Here is a 24316-nt window from a genome sequence, read left to right on the forward strand (position 1 = left end):
ACATCTAATACACAACCATAGCTGGTGTATGTGACTCAGTGCTGGGTGGAACAAGATTCTGTGAAAATAATAAATAAGTCATAACCTTAAATAAATCTCTTGTTCTGGAGTAAGCGTTGCCACATGACATGGTTTGAATGTGTGCAAAATAAATTAAGAGTGCATGCTTGTGTAAAAGGGGCTGTTTGTGTGGGATTAAGTACAGACTGTTCAACGGACAGCGATGGAGTGAACAGAACGTGAACAGAACGAACCAATGAAGAGTGAACAGAACGACCCAATGCTTCTTTATTTGATGGAGATTCTAAAAGTCACAATGTGTACCAACTCTAGCCCAAAAAGCTTTTCAGTGTGGGAGAGGTTAGGTTTTGTAACTCATTTAGGTAGAAAAGGAGGAAATAACTCATTTAGCAATTTTGACATATATTGCATGATAATGATAGCATTTCAGCTAATGTTAATGTTTTTAGTTAATTTGGACTTAAAAGGAAAAGTTGACTTCCTAAATGGGTTAAGATAATGTTACCCAAGATATTTGTGTAATTCAACATGATGATAGCATTTAAGCTAACATTAACTTTGTAGCTAATTTGGACTCAAAAGCAGTAACTGACCTAYTAAATTGGTTAAGGTAATGCTATTCAACATATGTCAACATGATGATAGGATTTAAGCCATCTCAAAAAATAGCTTATTGAATGGATTAAATTAATGTTAAGTTAATGTTTCTATCATGATAATGATTGACAAAAACATAACATTAATCAATATTTTACTCAGCACATTATTTTCTTATATATATWTTTTTTCTTAAACCATTTGACCAATGTTACAAGTGTATTTTTTAACGCTGAATAAGTGTGTGACATCTGTTTGAGTGTGTGTTCATGCTGACTACATCAGTCTTGTTCAGCTACAGTCATTGTGGGAAAAAGTGTATGATTCACTGACAAAGGAGCCAGGTTGTAAATGTTATTTCAAGTTTTTTACAGCTCAAATTGGTTTGAGAAAATATTTCTTGAATTTGTGTGGAAATTCAATTAAGAAATACCTTATCCCCAATAATTATCTAACAACTTGGAAGCGTCCACATATTTACATTTCTTTGTCAAAGAATGCCTTATTATAAAAAAGTAAAAACAGTAATGTCCAACACTCTCCTTGTGTGTGTTAATGAGACCTTTTGATGCTGAGCAAATTGGTCTCAGTTCCTCCTGTTCCAGTCACATATAAATGTGCAGATAGAATCTGTTTGCGCTTGCTATATACATGTTGAGTAGCTTAAGTTGGACATGTTTGCTGGCATTTTATTTTGCAGTTTGCAATAAATGTGAAAAAATAATGTAAAAAAATGAAACAAAATAGCTTTTTGGAGAAAAAATAATTAATGTAATTGGATAAAAATAGAAAATCTGGTGATAACAAGGGTCATCGTTGCAGCCATAATTTTCATAAAGAGATAAGTAAAAAGGTGCAAACAGAAAAAGGCTCGAATGGAAGCAGTCCAAATTACAGTGTATGTCCGAGAATTTCACCCGCACCTCTCTCTAACCCCATCTCAAAATCCTGAATGTGACTGAGGGACATCTGGAAGCCATAATGGGTGAGGTAATGACACAAAAATGCTGCTCACAAGAAAGACAAGGGAGACAGGGAGATGGAGACAGGATAGATAGGCTTTCCAGGATCTGACACGAGAGAAAACAGCAGAGAGAGGAGAGGAGAACGACCCAGAGATGGCCTTTCCCTCATTATGACCCAGGCAAGCCTGCTGCCGGTAGGAGCCAAAAACCATAAAAACAAATAACTGTGCCCTGTAACATAAGACAACAAAAATTTTAGCCCAGATTTYATCATCTCCTTTTTTATGGAGATAATTCCTCTAAAATCTGACATTTATTCATCAAAAAAAAACCTTACGTCTCCCCCTTTCATCATCTGTTTACACAAAAATCCCACCTGAGAACAACATTAAGCTGAAACTAGTTTCATTCGTTTACGGCTTTATCCACTCCCATCTGTACTATTATGTATAAAGGACAAGGTTTTCATCTGCTATGAATAACAGCTGTTTTATTCTAAAGGTATTTCTAAGTTAAATAAAGGACAAGTAACTACAATTAACAGAGGGCTGAATAAATAGTCTAAGAACGTCATCAAAGGAAAAACTGAGGCGGTGTGTTTTCAACAGCCTTGTCCTAAAAAGGGAAAGCGGCTCGGCATTGGAGGCACTTGAAGCTGGCGCTTTTAGCAACTCGACTACAAAGTAGCCCAAAAAACACTCAGTAAATGAGCCAAATTACAGATTAAAACGCAACCAGACGCTTTTATGTCTCGAGCAGAGGTTCCCCCTGCAAATGTGAGCCGGAAGGCATCATCAGCCCCAATGAAAAGGKTTTTACAATCCAGATCCACAGCCCTACACAAGTACTCACACCTTTTAAACTTCAAAGTATTTTATTGGGACTTYTTTTAATCACACCAACACAATGTAGCATCGATATTAAACCATTTCTGCCTGCTCGTCTTTGCACATTACTTTTAAATCAGTCTGATTTAATGACAACAAGCACTATGAACATCAATTTTGTAACAGAGTCTCAATTTTATTTCYGTCTGAACTTTGACTAGACCATTCTTAACACAAATATGCTTCGCTCTAAACCATCTTTTAGAGCCATCTAAAATAAGGTTCTATTTTTCTATACTATTTGGTGTGGAGGTTTTATATAAGCCCATTGGATTGTTGCCTTTTCCTGCACTGCTATTGTTTTTCTCAATATCTTTGAACTGTATTTTAAYTGTGCAAAGTAAACTAAAAATGTTTAAAGCATGTCATATTTCAGATTTTGTAAAAACCATCTAATATTTTCCTAATTTGTTGCCACTTTGTGTTGGTCTATGACATACACATCAAGCACTATTTAACGCTTCAACTGACATGTCGAGGGACGCCGACAAATATTTGCTCATCCATCAGGAATCTTGTAWATGAAGCATTACACTCATTTAGGCGCCATAAATCCAGAGACAAACGAAGGATGACTTCTATATTATGTAAACATGCTTCAGAGCATTAAATTGCATTAAATGCAAGACTGAACGCCAGCAACACCAGAATTCCCAGCGGTGTCGGCCTRCAGAAACCCCTGGGGCCCCCCTCCGCTCCACCGCAGCAAACCACATATTCCACTCAGTGCGGTGTTCTTCACATCTCAGTTTGTCTCTTTTTCTGCATCATATCACGCTCTGTCACAATAATGAGAGGGCAGGGCTGGTTGGAGGTTTCAAAACTGAACAATCTGTGCCCCCACAGCGTTAAAACACACAAACAGGATGTTCCCGAAATATTAAGAAACCACAAACGGCAAAAGAAAACGAAGGAGAAGGAGAGGGGCCTGACTCGGGCCAAAACAATGGAGGAGATCCTGTGTGAAACGGTTTGAAGCCTGYTGTGGAGCGTGTGGAAAGCAGGCCACTTCTGGTTTGTGTGAGGAAAGTTTTTCCCCCTCGACTTCAAAGGGTTCTCCAAGACGGCGCGTAGACGCGTCCGACCCGCGCCGCAGACCAGCCAATTTGGACGGCTCTGTCAACGCAGCCGTCTGATACAATCTGTAGATAAAGGGTGTCGGGATCCTTTCACGTTCGCTTAGCTTGACGGACGATTTGCCACTCTGTTGGAGAAGCTACGTCGCTTCCTCTGCTACGGATGTCGATAAGCTTCATGTTGCACAACTAACCTTTCAGAWCCACTCCTGATGAATCCAGAGATATTTTAACAASTGAATCGGATCCTCCTGGAGAACAAATCTGCGCTTTGTGATTCAGAGTGTTTTGATAATAATCTAGCACAAACATTTTTGCTGCTGGAAGCCGTGTGCTCTGCTCAGAACACGCTGAACTGCTCAGTGTTCAGCAGCTAGGTCAACCATGGCTTCTGGGATGTCTGGCGTTTGGATAATGAAGGAGGTCTTTGTGACCCTTGCCAAATATATGACAGTGTAGTTGCATTCAATTGCAAAAGTGTTCATACCAAAGGAAACATGAGCTTTAATKGACTTTATTGGGTGTTGTGCAAAGTAAACTAAACACAAACAAGTTAGGCCTGTCACTTTAATCAATAAATYTATAAATCGCTTGATAAATTAAAACAAACTCAATTACTTCAATTTGCATGATTTATTGCCTCTCTCCTTTCTCTCTTTCAACTAAAAACCGGATGACAAATCTCTTCAGTCTGGTGCATATCTGGGTTACAGCATACATGTGGAAGAACATAAAGTCCAAAATTGAACCTTATGGACTTTATGTAAATAGCTTTGTGTGGCAGAAAACTAACACACTAAATTATTAATAAAACCACCCTTAAAGATGCAGTACTATATATATTACATGCAGGCACATAATGCCATTTTATACCACAATCAAACAACTGTTAACTTTGGTTACAAAAAATACAACATATATCATATATGGCTTAATAGAAATTTGACTTCATAATTTGCACCTTGAAATTGGGCCTTTGTCTCTTTCTGAAACTCCACCATCAGGAAGTCATCACAACATCACTCCTYTATTAACATTTAACAACATGCTGCTCTGAGGTGGGAGCTTGAGAACTGCAGCTCTGAGAAAGAGCTTCAACCTTGAAGGCAACGCTAGTACAACCAGACATTTTACGCAGCTGGTTGCTATGGAGATTAAAGCATTTCTCAAACATAAAGGCAACACTGTAGGTATGTTTTTGATGAGAGAATAACAATATAATATGATGTAAAGCTCAAAAAGTTGATTTTCAATAATATTGTCCCTTATCCCTTTTATACATAAACRTTAAAGGATTGGTCCTTATAGATGTTCCCGATCCAATCAGAACAAAGAGATGGCAAAACCTTCACTCTGGATGTGTAAAAGTAGTAGATATACTCCAGAAAATTCTTAGCTTTACAAGCAGCAGCAGSTGGTTCCACAAAGTGCTGACTGGATAAATATAAATACATTTCCATTTGTACTAGATTTTGAAAACCTTTCCCTACCTCTTCCCATTCTTCCATCCCTTAAAACCCCAATCAAATAAATTAAGGAGGCTGTAACACTAATACTCTTTCGAGTCAAGGGGTATGAACACTCGTCCATGTCACTGTAGGTTTTCTGCAAAGCCCCTCTGAATAATTAAGTTGGCCTCAGCAGAAAAATATAAATATCCGTATCTGACAACATTAGTCAGAGCATAATTCTATCATGTGTAAAAAGTTAGGCTGCTTTCCCTAGAATATCTTCTCTTGAGAGAAACAATAAGTTGTGTTCACCCCGTATCCAACTCCACATTACACAGAGATGCTTGCTGCGGAGGAGGCTGCCAGAGGAACAGATACTGACAGCTGTATGAATCTTCATCTTTTACTGCCAGAAGCAGGAACACTTGCTGCTCAGTCCAGGGAACAATCGCTTTTATAGGAGTCTTCTTAGAGCCTCCATGGGCCAGAGCTCTACATCAGCCTGAAAGATGCGGCAGGGGGATGAGGGAAGGTGGGAAGGAGGAAAATCTACTCWGTGGTTACGAGAGCCGTAGCTTTGGAATACCGGGTACGGGCTGTGGGAATGTTCAGGAACACGTTGGATGTTTTCCAACAGTCAAGAGCAGAAAAACTCAGAACACAGAGGCCTTCTCAACTTCCACCAACACCTTCGTAAACTTAAGTATCAAATCTTTCACTGCCAGTGGGTCTCCAGTACTGTCACGTCAAAGCATAGCGGGTTCCCTATTGCCTTTTCTGGGTTCATCCTCACTCTGTTTCCCCTCCCCTCAGCAGCCTGTGAAAAATGGGGGGGGGGGGGGTTTGCTTACAGCTCTCTGCAGCTCAACTGGTACAGCTCAGCACTGACGCTGCACCATTTAAGGATTTGATTCCCATTGGGCCACCCATACTATAAATGGATCCAGACAAATGGATGAAAACGAGCGCTTGCTGTCCGTTTGGGAGGCCTTCGAAGCGGCGAGCCGGATGGAGGCTGTCAGATTGGTTTGGACGTGTTTAATGTTCAGGGTGACAAAGACGGGGAAATTAAAAGTGGATATGCGTRGATCCGATGCCAATATCTGTATCGGTCCTGATGTTGAAAGAAAACTGTAGATTGGGTATCGGCGACAATCCATAAGGGCAGATCTACTCAGTCTAATTCTATGTTTGTGCTCTGAGTAACGTCATGCTTTATTTATTTTTGACAGAATGACTGATTGCACTTTCTGAATCAATTGAAAGAAGGTTGCAGTTTATTTTTTACGTTTGATGAAGACAGTCAATACATTGATTTTGTCTGTGTCTTTATTATTTACTTTACAATTGGCTACTATACTCCTAATTTTGCTCACTTTTTTTACATGTTTGACCAAACTTGTGAAGCTATTGGTGTGCTTAAGTGTGCTGTACTGCTGCAGAGTTATCGAATKAATTTGTRATGYAGCATTGTTTTTCTGTATCGGTTCATATCGGCCGACACCAAACATCAGATATCAGTGGATCAGTGCTTCCCTAGTTTAAAAGGGTTTGAGGAAAAACAGAGGAATATCACCGGRCACATTAACCCAAGGTATTTTCTATTCCGTGTGAAGATATGTTCATRGTTCAGGCTCCCTGTGGCTAATGTGACATGACAACAGTAACCCAAGATCTCTTTCATTCACAAGAAACCTGCCCAGCTAGATATGCTTGACTTTGGAGKCGACARGAAGGACCCGAGGGAACGACAAGCACAGACGACAACACAAGAGCAGCCAAGAACAAGTAACCAACAGTATATCTACATATTAAAGAGAGGCTGGCTGGTTAAGAGATCATAATTGTGCAATTTTCGTGAAAAGGTACATGAACGGTGTTCGCCGATCACAGTCTCTTGTTGCGGATCACATGCGTCTCATGCTTTGCAGCCTGCAGAAGTCCTGTATGCAGCATTTCTCCCTCTTTCCTTCTCACTGCGCAACAAACCAATGTCGTGTGGAACTTTAACTGAGAGTGAATGGGGAAGTTTACGACTTGCAATGGAAAAATACGTCAAACTACATAAACAAAATTAATTTAATATGACATTTAAAAAGCAAGCACTTGACGGAGTACAGCTATATCGAGGTTCACTGCAGGAAAAGGCATCCATAGCGCTCAGGCAGCAGGTAAAGCAGAGCACAACTGCCAACACTCACCCAGATGAGCAGGACGGTCAGAAAGCTGAGCAAATAACTCAAACAATAATTTAAATAATCGGGGTAGCCGTGTGAGATGCTGGGTTCTGCTCATGTTGTCGGACCGTTGCTATTGCTAGGAAACTTGGGTTTCAGCGTCTTGTTTGAGGACACTTCAACAAGCAGTAGAGGAAGCTGGAATKGAACCAAAAACCTTCCAATCGACAGGTGACCCATTTTTCCTATGAGCAAAATCTGTAAGGGTTTATGGCTTTTAATGCCAACTGTGCTAATTGCAAACATAAGATGCTAAAGACTAAAACAAAAGCTTTAGAGTGAATGGTCTCTCACATTCAAAGTATTAAGTGGATATGAATCAGGACAGGTGGAAAAAATATTTTGAGTCCCGTTTAGGCATATCTTTTTAAGAGAAATCAGAATCATGTAATTTTAGCATCAACAGATAGCTAAAAATGAACAATGGAGCTAAATTATTATGATGGTACATTAAAAAAAACTTAAATGGTCAACTCAATAACTTGTAAGATTTAGCTGGCTCCAGGTTTTAGAAAAGATACATGAAATACTCCGTCTAGCCCAGTTTCACCATTTCCACAACAGTTTGGTAGTAAAATGATTACAAGCAGAGGAAACATTTACAGGGAGAAAATCCTGCCAGCTGTGCTGTTATGTCGCTCCGTCCCCAAGGATGCAGTTAAAGTAGAACTGCAGGGACTGAACTGGCAGAGGTGAGATATGCTTTCAAGGCCGTAAAATGCAACCTTCAGGGCTCTGACACAGGAAACGCTCTCTTCCATGTTTAGCTCAAGAGGGCAAATAACACACTGCCTCAACAACATGAGGGAAAAGCCAACAGAAAAATGTAAACCAATAATTCTACAACAGCAGCTTCCCATTTCGAAAAACCGCACTGATGATTCTGGGTTTGGCAATTTGTACAAATAAAAAAAGGACTTGTTTTTATTTGTTTGTCCAAGAAGAAACATCTTCAGCAACTTGCGCAACCTTGTGAAGGAGAAAATAGCACTTCCTACTAATGGTACAACAACCCTACAACATTTTAGAGCAGACAGTGRATTCTTATGTTACAAAAAAAGAAAAAAAAGCCATGTATCCTGCAAAGYCAACGCTCACTAAAATCTGGAGGAAACCGCTAGATTACAACTTTCTGCTTCCAAAATAATTGGAGGGCAGTGAAGTGCTATGTTATATATACACTCCCCTCTGCTGTAGCTGAGTATAACGGAGGCTTTCTAGGCGACAACTAGGCCCCGTCACAGTGAAGGGAAAAAAAAAAAAAAGACTGACTTGGCTACTAATTATAACCTCCAGAATAAAAAGGTGTCAGTGCTGGGACTTGTAACCAAAAGCATCCTGAAAATATCCATCTGGGAACAGCTGGGCGTGTCGRGAYACACCGTGTGTTCGCAGCAGGACGAGGATGAATATGTAACTGCATCAAGGAGGACTTAAAGTAAAACAGTGGGAACAAATTTGCTCTGGAACTGCTCCAATTTTACATCACAATATTGTTCCATCTACAACACATTTCCAGTTTCCCTTTTATAAAACTCTGGTTAGTGACATGTAAAAGGCAGATCCATTAAAGGGGCAGAATTGTGTGTTCCAGAAACATGATGCCATTTTACAGCACAATTAAGTAACTACGTCACCTTCAGTTGTTATAAAAATGCTTTATGTACATATGTATCAAATATGACTTAAAATAAATTTTACTTCCAAAATCAACTAATTGAAATTGAATCACTGTCTCTTTAAAAAGCTTGCAAACTGCACCAAAGAGGAGGAGCTGCATTCTCGTAGGCGGGGCTACATCCAACCAGACGTTTTGCACAGCTGAATGGTTGCCACAGGAGCTTGAAGGATTTCTCAGACATGCATGAATGTTTTTGGTGAAGGAACAACATCCTAACTTGAAGTAAAGTTAAAAACAGTCCATTTTAGATAATGCCGCCCCTTTAAGAAATCCACCTGTTTCCAATTAATTCACTTAAGGCTCTGTTTCGGAGTTACCCATGCAGGAAGCCTTATCCATTTAGGCCTCGTCCAGAAGCTGAGGGCCAACACTGTAAGCTGTGAGAACAAACAGCGGCCGAGCAACAGCAGCCAGACACCTAGATAACAGTTAGGAGGCTAATCACCTCACTGATAAGTAGATTGAGTCGGCGTGGGAGGATACGGGGGCAGTGGGCGGCTTCTTGTTGAGACGAGAGTGTGAGACGTGAAGGAAGTCGCGCACACACACACACGCACACACAGACTTTCTGTTGAAAGCAAGATGTGCTTTACAACAGACAAAAGTAATAACAAAAAAATTATGTTCATGTGGGACTGAGAAGCAGAAAACTGACTAAGAACCTGAATAAACGGAGAGGTGGTAAAATATAGTATAGCTCATTTAAAATATTAACTGGTATAAAAATGCCAGTAATGATCAACATAGAAGATGTAATATGAGTCATCCAGCAGAGGMAGTTTCTCTTGCTAGAAAGGAGCYATTAAATACATAATAGATGAGATAAACAGAAAGGTAATCTAATTTCTAGCCAGCTTCGTCAGCCCTGAATACATTGTTTTTCTAAAATATTCCAAAGAAAAGCTGAAGTAGTCACAATGCTACCCGACATGCTAGTCGCTAGCATTTGTAAAGCAACCAATCCATGAGAGGCATTCATTATTCCTTGGTACTGATTGGCTGCACCCCAAAAAGCAGTAGACTGTAGATGTTACCTTCTACAGTAGTGCTAGGACAATTTCCACTGTACGTGTTAATGCATATTACGGTATATTTGCTGTGAACTATTAAAATAGGTAGCTCAAAGCGTTTCTAGAGGTGCTATCAAGGATTTGCGTATTTTAGCCAATCAAGTAGCTTCTAACCTTCGAAGGTCCACCGCAGACATTGCAGCTCTTCTTGAACAGGTAAACCTGTTGTCACAAGTCAAAAATAGTTCAATAACTCGTAAATACATGCCAAAAAGWAGTGATGTAAAAAGATAAGACTAGCTTTATTGAGGATTTTTAGTTTTTACCAGCTCAAAAGAGGACAACTAAATGTGTAATTTTTTAATAGTATATTTTTGTAGAAAGTGCTTCTCAGTACGAAATGTAAAAAGGTCCTTGCATTGTTCCTAATTAAAACAATAGTATTAAATTATTGTTTTTTTGGTTTGTCATTTTTATGATCAAAATTTATTTTTTTAATAAAAAAAAAAAAAGACTTTAATGAGTCTGATGCCCGACATCCTCCTGTGATAAAAGTTGTTGGATGTTTGGGCTTCTATTTACAACAAGGTTCAAATGAAAGCAAAATGCACAATTAAAGCCATATACYATTTGTTGTACATAATACTTCTCATTATAAGAATAAAGTAAATCTCACCCTAAATCATTTTTAACCCTTGGCAGTCRAGGTCTAAATGGTCATCCCAGTCTCTCTTCTCTGTGCATCAGCGCTCGCTATGAAGCCATGTAGCGATAGCTAGCAAAACTACTACTACCCCTGCACACACCACGAACTCTAACTAACACACTTATAGTCTAAAAAACCCATCGAAACACTCTTAGTAAAATCCACAGCATTGCTGCACCCTAGTCTCTTGCAGTATCCAAATTCCCCCTCGTCTCTCTCCGCGTGTCTCTGTTCTACCTAGCAACAGACCGTCAACACATTTCCATTGGTTGTTACGAAATGTGGTACATTTAGACCCCACAAAATAAGGCGGAAATGATCGATCTTATTTCTGGCTTTATTTTGAAGTAAATAACCACAAAACCAATATAAAAACACAACTTTTGTAAAGTTTGAAGTCTGTGCTGTCCAACAGAGTTGAAATGAAAACTCGGTATGCGTCCGTGTTATTACGAAGCCTTATAAATGCGTCACATGTTTGTACGCCGGCGACTGCACTGGGTTAAATACCGGTCCACCCGCACCAAGTAAAAAAAATAGGTACTTTTCTTCAATTGTGATACAAAATCTCACTAGCACCTYTTTGAACAACCTAGTATTAAACCTTTAATGACATTTGCACAACGTATTTCATAGTAGCATGTTAAATCTATTAAAATACAGACATAATGTTGACATAAGATGGACTCAGACCTGTTTGATCCTACACAGATTCTTACAGTCTTAAAAATATTTAAATGAATCTCATTTGATTTTTCGATCATAAACCCAGKGTCTTGTATCCTCTCTTCTGAGACSCAATAATATTTTATTTCTGATCAAACAGTTTGCAGGCAATCCGTATCATTTAGAAATAAATTGTGGCAAAATTGGATCATTGTGGTCTCTTCACTTCAGATGAAAGAAATGAAACGTGGTTCGTCTGATCTCGAGAGGCCATTAAGAGCAAAGAGAAGTTTCACCAACCAATAAAAAAAGAGCAGCAAAATAACTCGCAGTAACAATGAAATTGGTTCAGTAGTTAATACAGTATATTGGTATTAACTATTCACGATCACTTTTCAAAACAAATATTTCCTTCCTCAGAACGATTAAGTTATCCTCAAATAACCTCTACTTTTCAGAGAACGACGCGTGTCATCAATAAACAGGAAGCAAATAACTAACCGAAGCAATCGTCCGCCACACTTATCGGCCTAATCCCAAAYGCCTAAAGGGGAGAAAATTGAATTTAGGGGGGTTGGCAGATTTACTCATCGGCAGCATGTCAAATTGTTGTGTCTGCATCATGACCTTCAGCTGAKAGCCAYAGCAGTGATGCGGCACTCGAAAAACAAAAGGTGAAAAACATCTGCAAACAACGGTGACGGTGGCAATCCAAACAGTCGCAGGATTTCCTTCACTGATCCCTCCGGACAGAGACGAGGATGCAGGAAGTCTGGCTGCTCATGTGGAGTTGTCTTTTCTTCTTCTGTCCCAACAACAAATTCACTCTTATGCACTTTCCCACAAGCCAYAAAACCTCGTTTGTAAMTGGATTGTGAGAGTTTGCTGAGAATCCACTGGGATGGACGGCGGTTCAGACGTCAGCTGACRGAGCAATTAGATCAGCGACCCGCCAGCGTGAACAGCCGYCATTCAGGTGGAAAACGGATGAACGGGGCTGCCGGAGCGCTCGGATAAACGGCTAACGTGATTCAAGTCACGCTTTTACCCCCCAAACAGAAAAACAGGAAGGTCAGGACAGTGAGTGCAAGACGAGGGTAAACATAAAGCAAAAAGGAGAGGTGACTAAATATAGACCGGGTCGCTGTCAGAATCCCAATCAGTAAAGAAGCCAAGGTCAGGGCTGCATCAGCTTTAGAGAGAGGCTCAGAGGCACAGACAGACACGATGACCTCAGCAGATCTAAACCTGTCGCCTCCCCGAATCTGTGACAACTATTCCAATGTGTCCTCAACTCTTCCTTTCATGCTCTCTCTCCTAATTAGTCCCATTACCGCTCTAATCTTCACTGGAGGTTGAATAAACCTCCAATGAGGCRGGACATAAAGCTGAGCTACAGTGAACACAAAACCTTTTCACCGTTTTAACTGCTTTAGAAATTTTAGCAAATCCTGTGTTTGCAACCCTGTTTTACATCAAAATGCATAATGTTTGCCTCTTCACAACAACTTAAACAGTCTTCACCTGACTCTAAGGTCTTGTCCACATGTTGCCAAGTCTTTATAAGAACTAATGTCTCAGCTACATTGCTTAAAACAACCAAGATTGTACACACGAGATCAGTTTCTGAAAAATTTTCCAGACCTGAGTTTTGTTTTAAACATTCCAAGTCCTTAGAGGGCAGTGTAGCAGAAAGCTGAATCCTACATCAGCCAATCAGCTTGCTTTAAACCAACTACGAATTAAACCAGGTTTGTTTGGTTGAACTTAGAAGTGGGCGATATGACGTAAAAATAAAATCTAAAAAAAATTTTCTATGCCAGGTCCAATTCCTGATTTTAATCTTTCGTTTTCTAAAAAAATAAAAAATACAAAAATAGAATCAAAAATCAAAAATATTTTTTAAAAGTGGCTCTTATTTTAATCATTCCTTCTGTGTTGTACAACAGAGTATTGGTGCGAGCCTACAAGAATTTCTGTTTAATTATGAAAATGCTAAAATACTACTTCATTCTACAAATATTACAACTTTATTCTGGTAATATTAAAATTTTATTTGGGAATTATTTTGACTTTATTGTCATATGACTTTATTCTCATATTACTAACTGTATCTGTAAAATCATGACTTTATTTTAGTTATTAAAAAAAATAATCATTTAAATCCACCTCAGCCTGATCTTTATATTTCATCAGAATTGACCTGAATTCAAAGTCCAAATAAACTGAAACTAAGAGCTTGTGGTTTAAATAACAAAAATGTGAATAAGTTGAAGGTGTATGAAAACTTCTGTGAGACGAGAGCTTGGTGTTGCGAGGGCCATTATTTAGTGAGGGTGGGTGGGAGGACAACTACTGTCTGATCAGAGGCAAAACTAAGGAGAATTTCAGCAACGGTGCTCTGTCGTTAGCTTAGCATAAATTAGCCGGTACGTTTCATGCTGAACGACGACTTTGTCTCAGAGCAGATTTTGTTTTTTTGCATGACTTGCTGCACTGACAGTCATGTAATCCATGCATTAGGCAGCTTAGTGGGAGTGTCCCTCCTCCTTGCAAGTGGACGCATGTACTCCATATGCAGAACACGCAAAACCGCAACAACACAGCAGCCAGGCTGTGTCTGTCACTGGGCAAAGCTGGGATGCAGCAGTCTGAGAGGCAGAAAGGGAGGGGGTAGAGGAGCTGTGAAGGGCAGGAAGAGAAGAGCAAACACAGGAAAGAAAAAGGACAGGACGAGAAAAGAAAGAYTGATTCAACCCAGAAGAGGTTTGGGGAGGATGGAGAGTGTAAAAGACAGAAGGAAAGCAAGCGCAGACGGAGAGAATAGGAAGGGACACACTGGAGGACAAACAGCTGCGGTTCTCCCCAGCATCGCACCTCAGCTCCAGATTCCACAGACTGCGAGGGGCTGGGGCCTGAGTCAGCGCTTTTTACACACACACACCCCCCTCCCCGCACACACACACAGCCAAGCCCACCGCTCTGCTTGAAGCAGTCGGTGGACGCACGCAGGCTACGGCAAGTCCAACAGGACAAAGTCTGGAGCTCCTCCTTGTTTTTTCTCAACAATAAAACGGTTGGTTAAGACAAACAGCAGCTGCACATGTGAAGCAAAACACCAATCAGATAATAAAAATCCACTTTAGCATCAAGTACCTTCGAATMTGTTGTATTCGTTCCATTTTCCCCGAACAGACAGAGGTCACAGTGAGTTTAATGAAGAGGCAAAAGTCAAACACAGCAGTAAGCGACACATCCCAGTGAAAGATGATCAAGGCCTCATGACAGAGGCRCAGATGGCACAGAAAGAGAAGAGCAAAATCCGCATAAATAAAACACAACAGAGGAGCCGACCTCAGACTAACTCAATTAATGTCTTGGCTAAACCTTAGCTGACATGAGGTTTGAGTCAGATACAACCAGAACAATGTGGAAACTAAATTATGTCAATAAATACAACTGGAATTTACCTGCTAAAATGTGCTAAGAGTTCCTTTGAACCAACAAATCAACAAACCCCTCTCCCACATACTTCTTTGGAACATAAAACATTTATAAACCTTCTGTATTTGTGATTGTTACTTCAGAGTCCCTAGTCTCCAGATTTTACGGCAGAAAGTAGAACATTTTCTCAGAACTTCTCACTTCAGTTCACTAAGCTTCTTTTGGCATTTACAAAGGAAGGAAAGTCTTGGATTGTTTGTGTTACCATGAAGGAAAAACCATTACAATAGAACAAACACATAACCCTTTAGAAACTTAGCAACACAACAGACACACTGATCAACGTGATAATGTTTCAGAAGGATACTTTTGAGCTACTGAAAGCTTTGTGAGCAAAGAAAACAAGAAACGTTTGTGTTATACATTTTCTGGTGTCACTAAATAATGGCCCTCGCAACACGAAGCTCTCGTCTCTGACGCACGGCCCCCAGTTCCAGGACTACGGACAGAGACGAGACTAAGCGAGTCTTTGCCAGCTGGCCTTCGGACTGTTCCATCTAAATGGCTGAAAGTGTTCGGTATCTCAAAATTCATCCATGGACAACGACAAAACAACAGCTCAGGGAGAAAAAAAAAAAAAACTTAGTGAGGAAACAATGTGACTCTGTCCGTGGCGTTGATGAGTGTGTCACTGGTTGCCAAAATGAGGCGTTTCTAATCGCTTCACTGAGACCTAGCATCACAACAGAGACAGCAGACTTGTTTTCTGACATTTCTACAAATGACCCAATCCTCACGTCGTTTCAGAGAAACATCGTTTGCACGTTTGTGGCTATCGTGTGACGTTTTCTTTGGTTTCTAAAGTGAAAGCCGAAAATGATCTGGTAAGCTGGAAGTAGCAAACAAAGCAGCCTCGTGCTCATTTGGTTCATATATGCATTTAAAAWGCACCAGAACAGAAAACCACCAGCAAACCAGCATGCAAATAGAGTGTGCCMTGGAGTTTATCCAGCTGGCAACATCATAGTTAGCAAGGAAAACCCAAACCCAATACAAACGCTTAGCATCGGCATCGCCCTATAAACAACCTGAAATCAGGCTGAGATGGTCAGTAACATTTCATTTAAATAATACATTTGTCAACTGCTTTTGTTTTGAAAAATACGGGGAAAAATAGTGACAAGGCACATAATTGCATTTTTAGATTCAATTACAGTGAGATTATTTAATCCATCCATCCATTTTCTTTACACCCTTGTCCCTAGTGGGGTCGGGAGGGGTGCTGGTGCCYATCTCCARCTAACGTTCTGGGTGAGAGGCGGGGTCACCCTGGACAGGTCGCCAGTCTGTAAATAAGTAAAGAAGAGATGCTGAAATTCAAACTTCAGACCCATAATCTAGATAATTTTACTGAATTTGGAGATGCAGGGTAAAAACTCTGGGGTGTGTTTTGAGGAATTGCTGCTTTTTTCAATGATTTAAGAAGTTTATATGTGATTAAATGTAGTTCTCATTGACAAAGTTTGCATCTTTGAGTCGGAGTTTCTCAAAAAAAAAAAAAAACGGTAATCAGAAATTGGCCACAAAAATCACTGAGTGCATCTGCAGATGCTTCGGTATCACAGTCAGCTCTAAGAGCCTAACAAGCACTGCAGGGGGAATAGCTGACCAGACAAGAAGAAAGAAGAGATGAGAGAAGGATGAGAGGTAAAAGGTAAAGGTAAAAAGGAGAGGAAGAGGTTGTGAGGAGGAGGGGTGGAGAGATCCCAGGAGTCCTGAGAGGCCAGCTAATGACCTGTGCTACAGTGTGTCCTCTGGGAGACGGAGGAAGGAAGCCAACCCTGCCCCTGCCACTTTCTGATGACGCAGCACAATTAGCAGCAGACATTTATGTGCCTACAACAGATGGACTGAGGGGGTTTTAAAGGCCAGCTGTGAACACGCTCATGATAAAATGTAACAAGCAACTTCACGATATGCTAATGAAGGTTTGATGTCCGCTGCATGGACTCAAGACAGCAGCCACGGCTTCCTTAACTTTAAAATTGAGCAATTTGACATTACAAAAATAAATTTGCTTGGAAAGCATGCAAATTTCAAAATTAGTTTATTTCATAAAACTCCAATTAGAACACTTCTTTTGCGTCACATTAATCATGTGGTTAACAATCAGATGTTACTACTGGAGGAAATGACAAAGACGACAACAGGAAGTGTCTGGTTTACTCACATGTGACTTTAACTGTTTCTTTTTTATTGGAAGCACTGCAATTGCGAAATTGTGTTTTTTTCCCAGTTGAGTGGCATATCAACAGATTTGTGCCCGTTTGTAATGGAAACACAGCTAAGCTTTTAGAACAACATTAGAAAAGTTAGTTATAAAAAAAGAGAGCAGAACATCCAGCTGCTGATGTTGCACTTCCTCCTTTAAATCACTGAACACTTTTATGCCGCAGAAAAAGGATGCTACAGCGCCTCTGCTGTGTCTGTGTGTGAGGACAATGGAAAAAGCCTTCTGTGTGTAAGCCTTTGGTGTGTGTGTGCGTGCATGCGTGTGTGTGTGGGGGGAGGGGGATGTGGGGGTGTGTGTGTGTGTGAAAGACGGGCACTGGTGCAATCTGGGAATCCACCGGCGAGGAAATAAATGGCTCGACGACCTTGCGCGTTCCCAGCGATGTTCGAAAACAGTGGATGTGAGTGACGTGCAGAGTACACAATGACACAATGCGACGCAGCTGTCCCCACTTCCTGGTGTGACATCATGCGGCCGGTTTGGTCCCGACTAGCTCGCAGAGTCCTTGTGGTTCCTTCCTGCTCTCTCGGGGGCCGCTTCCTGTGGACAGCGAGGATGTCCTGGCAGGGGCCGCTCAAACGTCCAAAATATCACACGCAAGCTGTTATGTAGCTTGTTCAAGAGACCCTATACAGGTAGTCATTGATCCCAACATGCTTCTACCTCAAGGTTATACAGTGTTTTTTATTTTATTTTTGTTTTTAAAAATAAAAATAAAATTGTTACTGGTTTTTGGTCGATACCAATCTCCAATGCCAATCCCCACCCAGCCACAATACGTAGGTCCAGATAATGTTTAGACGTGTGGATGCAGTAGGGYTGAAGTAAGTCACTAAAGGAATGCTGTTATTGCATTTTAGGCAATAAAATGTTTATTTTCTTATTTTTTTTAAAAATCAATTAATTTGGGGTTTTTTGTACCTTATTGTATTTCTAATTATGTATAAAAGAGACTTAATTTGTTACATGAAAAATCTGCAGAATTGGCCAATTTCATTAATCAATTAATCATCTAGAATAATGGATTAGTAAAATAATTGTTAGTTGCAGCCCTAATAAAGCTCCCAGTAACACAGAGCTGCCTGTAGCTGATGGGAGTAAACTATCCTCCAGGCTGAATTTAAAACCATGTGACGCAAAAATTCTTTCTTGAAACAGACACAATTAAAACGTTCCCCCCTCCTGCGTATGCGGAGGCGGCTCTTCTGGTCTGTTTAGTAATGGGAACAACAGGGAGGTACTCCGGTCTGTGCTCCATGAGATAGCCTAGTAAGGCAAAACCACAATAATGTGTGTGTCAGTGTGTGTTGTGTGTGAGGCGTGCTGCCAATGAAAGCCTCTCAGGGTGGAGCACACATCAGCTGCAGCTCAACAGCTGGCCACTGTGGGCCAACGCTGAATACGGACTGGGAGAAAAGGTCAGGCGAACTCCCCCGGGTTGGGTCGCTGGTGGCTTGGCACCGGTGCCCCTTTTCATCCAGCTGCCCCGAAACACAGGAAGCAGTGTAGGATTTGACAGAAAATAGCATTTCTGGTGCATAACTTAACACTATATTCAGCTCTACATGCAATAGTATCAATTCCCTGGGCTGACATTGTGCAACTTTTCAAAAAGTAACCCATGTTAGKAAATGAATCAATATGAAAGTGAAAGCGTCGTTATTTATCGGCTTGATTTCAGGAAAAATGAGCAGATTATTTGTCTCTGAGTAAAGAAACGTTTCAGATTCTATTATTTCTACGCAGAATTTGCCAAAGCAGCCAAACTAACAGAGAGAAAGGTTAAAGAGATKGATCAGATACAAGAGCTGCAGTTGAAACTGGTTGATGCAGGAGAACAGGGGGTAGCAGTGAGGAGTCGGGATAATCATGCATACTTYCCTGCATGATTACGGGTCAGGCAGGGGTCTCYGTTTCAGGTCGATGCAAAACTAGAAACCCRGGACAAACGTTTGCCTCCCCGGAAGAAGATGGTGTGCTTTTATACTGTATGTCTGCTCCAATCTGCTTCCAAATCGCTACAAGTGGGYTTGTGTTAGTAAAGTACAACCAGACAGACGGTGTTGCTCATTGCCTTCCCTTCCTGGCTCAGACTGCAGCCCCTCRGTGTGTTACACATGTAACAGGTGTGCATTTTTTCCCTTTGACCCTGTGGCTGGATGTTCTTCCAAAGAACAAAAGAAAAGATGGGAGTGGTGACACTTTCAAACGCTTTTTTTTTYYTTWAAAGGACAAGACAGGACTTGACCCTAATTCTATCCCAATTTTGGTGCCGGCTATGACACTAAGGTGCGGTCTGTTGTTTTGTGGAGTCTTATCGCAGCGCTAGGATTCTGTCAGAGTGGGTTACGGTTTCCTTTTGCAAATGATGGAACGCTTCCTCGATTATTGTTAAAGCCCCTCTTCCAATCTTTGTACTTAACTGCTGATTCAGCCAAAGTAAGCAGATAATGTATGCTCTAAGGGTGGGACGGAAAGGTTAGCTAACTAGATGGGACACAGTGTTGGGATCTCAGCGGAAAAGGTAAGATGTGATTTTTGTCATGTTTTCATGAAAACTGGAACTCTGAATCAGCAGAAACCATCGGCYACTGGTACTGGTCCTTGAGACTTTTATTACCGAGCCACACATAAACTAACTTATATTTCAGTTTTGTCATGAATAAAATTTCCCAGTAGCATATGCAATCTACTGGGCTATTTTTGTGGGGGCCTCATCACATTTTGCTAAAGAGGAAGCACCTCTAGCCCCACCCAGTGCCTCATACTTTGTCGCAGAGAAAATATCCTCCATCATACTTTCATGTAGGGGAAGCTCATCCCCAAACTGTGCTCACTATCACACTTGGTCATTAAGGGGAAGAACCGCCCCACCCCCAACATCCAGCGCGTCATATTTTGTCCAAAAGGAAGCAACCACATCAACAAAAGACAAAGAAGAATCAGATTTGGGCCCAGTCCGTGGCAGAAAAAAAGTCCAGGTTTGAAAAGTCAGCATGTCATTAGTTTTTCATTTTAATGTTGTCCAACTTTACTTATTTGTTTCACCAACCAACATGAGGGTGTATTGTCATTCCCAGATGGTATGGATTTGTGCTTGAAAAGAAAAATACTACTGTTTTTACAGAAGTGGAAGAAACTGTAGTAAAAAAAAACAAACTGCAAATATCTGATCTATATTTGATTTTTTTCACAGCCCAAATCCAATTTTTTTAYCCCCCACCCTACCAAAAAAGTACAAAGTCAGATATGAATCCAATTGTTTTTAAAGCGTATGCAGTCTGAACAGTCACGTCGCGTTTAATCCGACTTTCACGTCAATGACGCCAGACATGCGTCATAATTCTGCACCAGAAGAAACCAGATGCGGTAAATCTGGATTTAAGCAGTGGCTAAAAACATTTGAGTCCATTTTGTAAAAAATCATGGGTAAAGTCAACAGACTTTAGCTAACCTGCACAATGATCTTTTCTTTATGATCACAAAATACAAAAAAAAAGGAAACAGAAATCAATCGTCTTATTATGTTTAGTAAAGACTAAAGTCAGTTAAAGATTACCCTCCAACCTACACAGAACCAGCTGCTGCCTCCAGTCTGTGTGGCCTTCCTCCAATGTGATATAAAATCTCTTGAAGTTACCTGATATGAACAATCACTTAGGTTTGTTGAAATATAAACACAAATAAGCCTTGAAGCTTCATTACATATAATCTCATTATTGTACAGTTCCTGGAGACTCATTAGTTGTCCCTGAAGAGCAACGTGGGACCTGAGGGCGGGTATGGAGGCTCGGAYGCATCCGAGTGGCTGAGACCAGTCAAGAGTTTCTGGTGTCAACACAGGAAAACGTCAGGATTAAGTCACTGAGTTGGCACCGCATCTTAAAAAGGTCAGCGGCACCTCTGGCATTGTTGCAAGGCTCCGGCTAGATGCTGCCAATCAGCTGAGAAGYGGCRACTGGCGGCCAAAGCCGAGCGTCACWAAGACAAGGACCTGCGACAGAACTTGCACTTGCCTGCGCCAGGGGGAAGTGGGGAGACCAGGTGGTACAGACTCAACCAAATTCTYCCASCGTTTGACTGAACTTTACTGCCTCCCTGTGCGTCTTTGTCAGAGCCTGTTGCTACCCGTTTAACCCCTTGGCCCAAAACCATTCCTGCAATGCAGTCCTTSAGACGACATCCGCCAAAGCAACCCGTCGCTTTCCATTATGCACGCATTTCTTAATGCCTCCTGTATTATTAATCTGTCTTGATTCATGTTTCTGCCTGTGAAGGGAACAATCTGCTCCTGCACTGCTGCACTTTTTTTTTTAGCTTAAAAAAAGAGAGAATGAGAGAGAGAGGGGCGAACAAGGCAGCCAGGCATGCTCCGGCAGTGAGCTGGGCCTCTGCGTTAGATAAAAAAAAAAAAAAAGGTGAGTTGTTCACATTCCTGCTTCATGCACAAACCAAACCCCAATGTCACTCACTCACACACACACACACACACACACACAAAGTGCTTCTGGCAAGGCAAAAAGGATTGCTTTGTGTGCGTGCGTGGCCCTTCTGCCTCCTGTGTTTTACTTCTTGCCCAAGTTCGATTCGACTACAGAGCGAGACGGTTACAAAATCTGATTAAGTGTGTGCTGATATGGACTGGGTTCACCTCACCCATACGGAAAAAAAACATAACATGGAAAGACATTTTTTGTATCTGCTTTGAAAACCGATTATTGAAAGTAACTTTGTGTAATCTAGTCCTGGTCTACTCACAAGGAATCATCAATGGGGCAGCTTGAGATTCTCATTGTTTGACACCTTGAGTAAAAATACAACTGTTTCAAGGGGCGTTAACAGTGATTTTAAAGGAAAATACATAATAAGACTGAGCTGAGAGAGGGGAAAGAGTAGCCACCTTATTTCAGCCAGCTGACTGGCAGTGCACAACAACAGGTTGGAAGGGAAGCATCTTTCTCTAGTGTCTAATTACAAATATTTTAAGGAGTGGAATACCTTTATACCAGCAGTAACTGGACTATTTATTACAATAGAAGTTCTTTAGAAAATAAAATAGAACTACGGAACATTCTATGTGAAATTTGGGGATTTTATCGTTATTAATGTCCAGTATTTTCAACAAAAAAAATACACAGAAAAATAATTTGCCTCTGGTTATATAGTTTGTTTGCAACAGAAAACACAAAGTACAGATAACAAACTGATCTGGACAGTATTTTTTTTTCCCCATTTCAAGACATAAAAACTAAGATTTCCCATCATTTTACATCAATAAACACAATCAACCCACTACATACTTCTGATGCACTTTTTCTTTCTTTGCTGGTATTGCACTGGTCAGCATGTGGGAGTAGCTCTTTCTATGCTGGCTCAGTTTTTGAATAATAGTGTTGTATGCAGCTATAAGGACTTTTACGCTTACTTTTTTATTTTTAGAACCGTGGCAACAAGGTGTTTTGTTTTGCAACTAGGAGCAGCTGATTAGTANTGGAAGGGAAGCATCTTTCTCTAGTGTCTAATTACAAATATTTTAAGGAGTGGAATACCTTTATACCAGCAGTAACTGGACTATTTATTACAATAGAAGTTCTTTAGAAAATAAAATAGAACTACGGAACATTCTATGTGAAATTTGGGGATTTTATCGTTATTAATGTCCAGTATTTTCAACAAAAAAAATACACAGAAAAATAATTTGCCTCTGGTTATATAGTTTGTTTGCAACAGAAAACACAAAGTACAGATAACAAACTGATCTGGACAGTATTTTTTTTTCCCCATTTCAAGACATAAAAACTAAGATTTCCCATCATTTTACATCAATAAACACAATCAACCCACTACATACTTCTGATGCACTTTTTCTTTCTTTGCTGGTATTGCACTGGTCAGCATGTGGGAGTAGCTCTTTCTATGCTGGCTCAGTTTTTGAATAATAGTGTKGTATGCAGCTATAAGGACTTTTACGCTTACTTTTTTATTTTTAGAACCGTGGCAACAAGGTGTTTTGTTTTGCAACTAGGAGCAGCTGATTAGTATTTAAAAAGCTTAAATAAATACCTATGAGACTGTCATATAGCAACAGTCTTCAGTCAGAAGCCTCTTCGGATTTGTTGCAAGACTGACTGCTACTGGAGATCCTTCTTGTCATCAGAATTTCCATCCAAAAATTATTCTGAAGGTACTTAAACAATAACTTTTAATTTCCCTTTGGGATAAATAAAGTATTTTCTTTATCTGAATTGATCAAAAATCAAATATRGCTTAAGGATCTGTGCAGGTTAGACCCTCCCAAAGGAAATCATTTCTGGATTTGCATTAACAAAAACAAAAAAAAACTTTACAAGCTTTTCTTTACTTTACTTCAGTTTAAAGGGATTTAAACTGAAGCTTGCCATGCATTACAACTTGCCAAACCCATATAAAACTTTGCATTACACAAGGAGGCATTGCAGCAAGGAGAAGAAAGAGAAAGCCGAGCGATCCCATACTACTACTATAAAAGGAATGTGATGGTGAAGGGAGGGCCACTGCACCACCAACATTGTTATTATATTTCCCAAAGAGTCAGGGAAGCTGTGTGCACGAAACAGGCCAAACGATAAGTCCAAAAAAATTATTTAAATAAAAAAAATAAATAAATAACTACTAGAAGATAAGAAAAGATAACTCACCCCAATCCAAAAACTCCAGGATATTTTTCTCCCTTCTGATGGGGGAGTTGTTGCACTCGTCGTACAGACACACCAGTATATCCAGCAGGGTTTCCACACTCACACACTGGCCATTAGACTGAGCTGGGCCATCCAGGAGCAGCTTCTCCAGCTTCTTCAAACGCACCTCTCCCGACATGTTTATTCAGGCCTGTTAGCTTCTGAAGGCAATCAAAAATAGTAATAATAAAAACGATAATACTGATAATAGCAATAAAATGAGGTGGGGGGGGGGGGTTGAAAACCCCACCTTCTGGCCCTGTTAGTTGGCGCAGAAGGGCCTGGAGAGAAGTTCTCTCACCTTGAGGATGTCTTGAAAATATTCAAACTTTGTGTTGCGGACACAATGTAGCTCGTTCCGTTCGCAAAACCGACCCTTTCATGATCTCCCCGTACAGATCCAGTATCCATAAGGTGGGTGATATGTGAACGATTCACCCATTTTTTTTAACCCCCCCTGTACCTACTCCCCTCCGGGTGCATAAGAAAACAAGCAGGCTAGTCCCAGGCTGCCCCAGGCCGGTGGATTCCTGCAGCTCTCTCCGCTCTTCTCCTCTGGGTGTTGG

The 24316-nt window shown here is 40.6% G+C and overlaps 1 protein-coding gene across 1 annotated transcript in view; it reads right to left on the reverse strand.

Annotated features, from left to right (window-relative positions):
* Window positions 1-24310, reverse strand: part of cdc42bpab (CDC42 binding protein kinase alpha (DMPK-like) b) — an 89940-nt gene extending 65630 nt beyond the window's left edge. Inside the window, exons 1-2 of the mRNA XM_017302126.1 lie at window positions 24052-24310; window positions 23712-23911 (exon numbers count right to left, since the gene is read on the reverse strand). Of these exons, the coding sequence (XP_017157615.1) occupies window positions 23712-23889 (178 nt within the window). The 5' untranslated portion in view covers window positions 23890-23911; window positions 24052-24310. The remainder of the gene's footprint in view (window positions 1-23711; window positions 23912-24051) is intronic.
* Window positions 24311-24316: the final 6 nt, after the last annotated feature.

The sequence above is a fragment of the Poecilia reticulata genome, linkage group LG21 (assembly GCF_000633615.1).
Source record: "Poecilia reticulata strain Guanapo linkage group LG21, Guppy_female_1.0+MT, whole genome shotgun sequence".
NCBI classification, from domain to species: domain Eukaryota; kingdom Metazoa; phylum Chordata; class Actinopteri; order Cyprinodontiformes; family Poeciliidae; genus Poecilia; species Poecilia reticulata.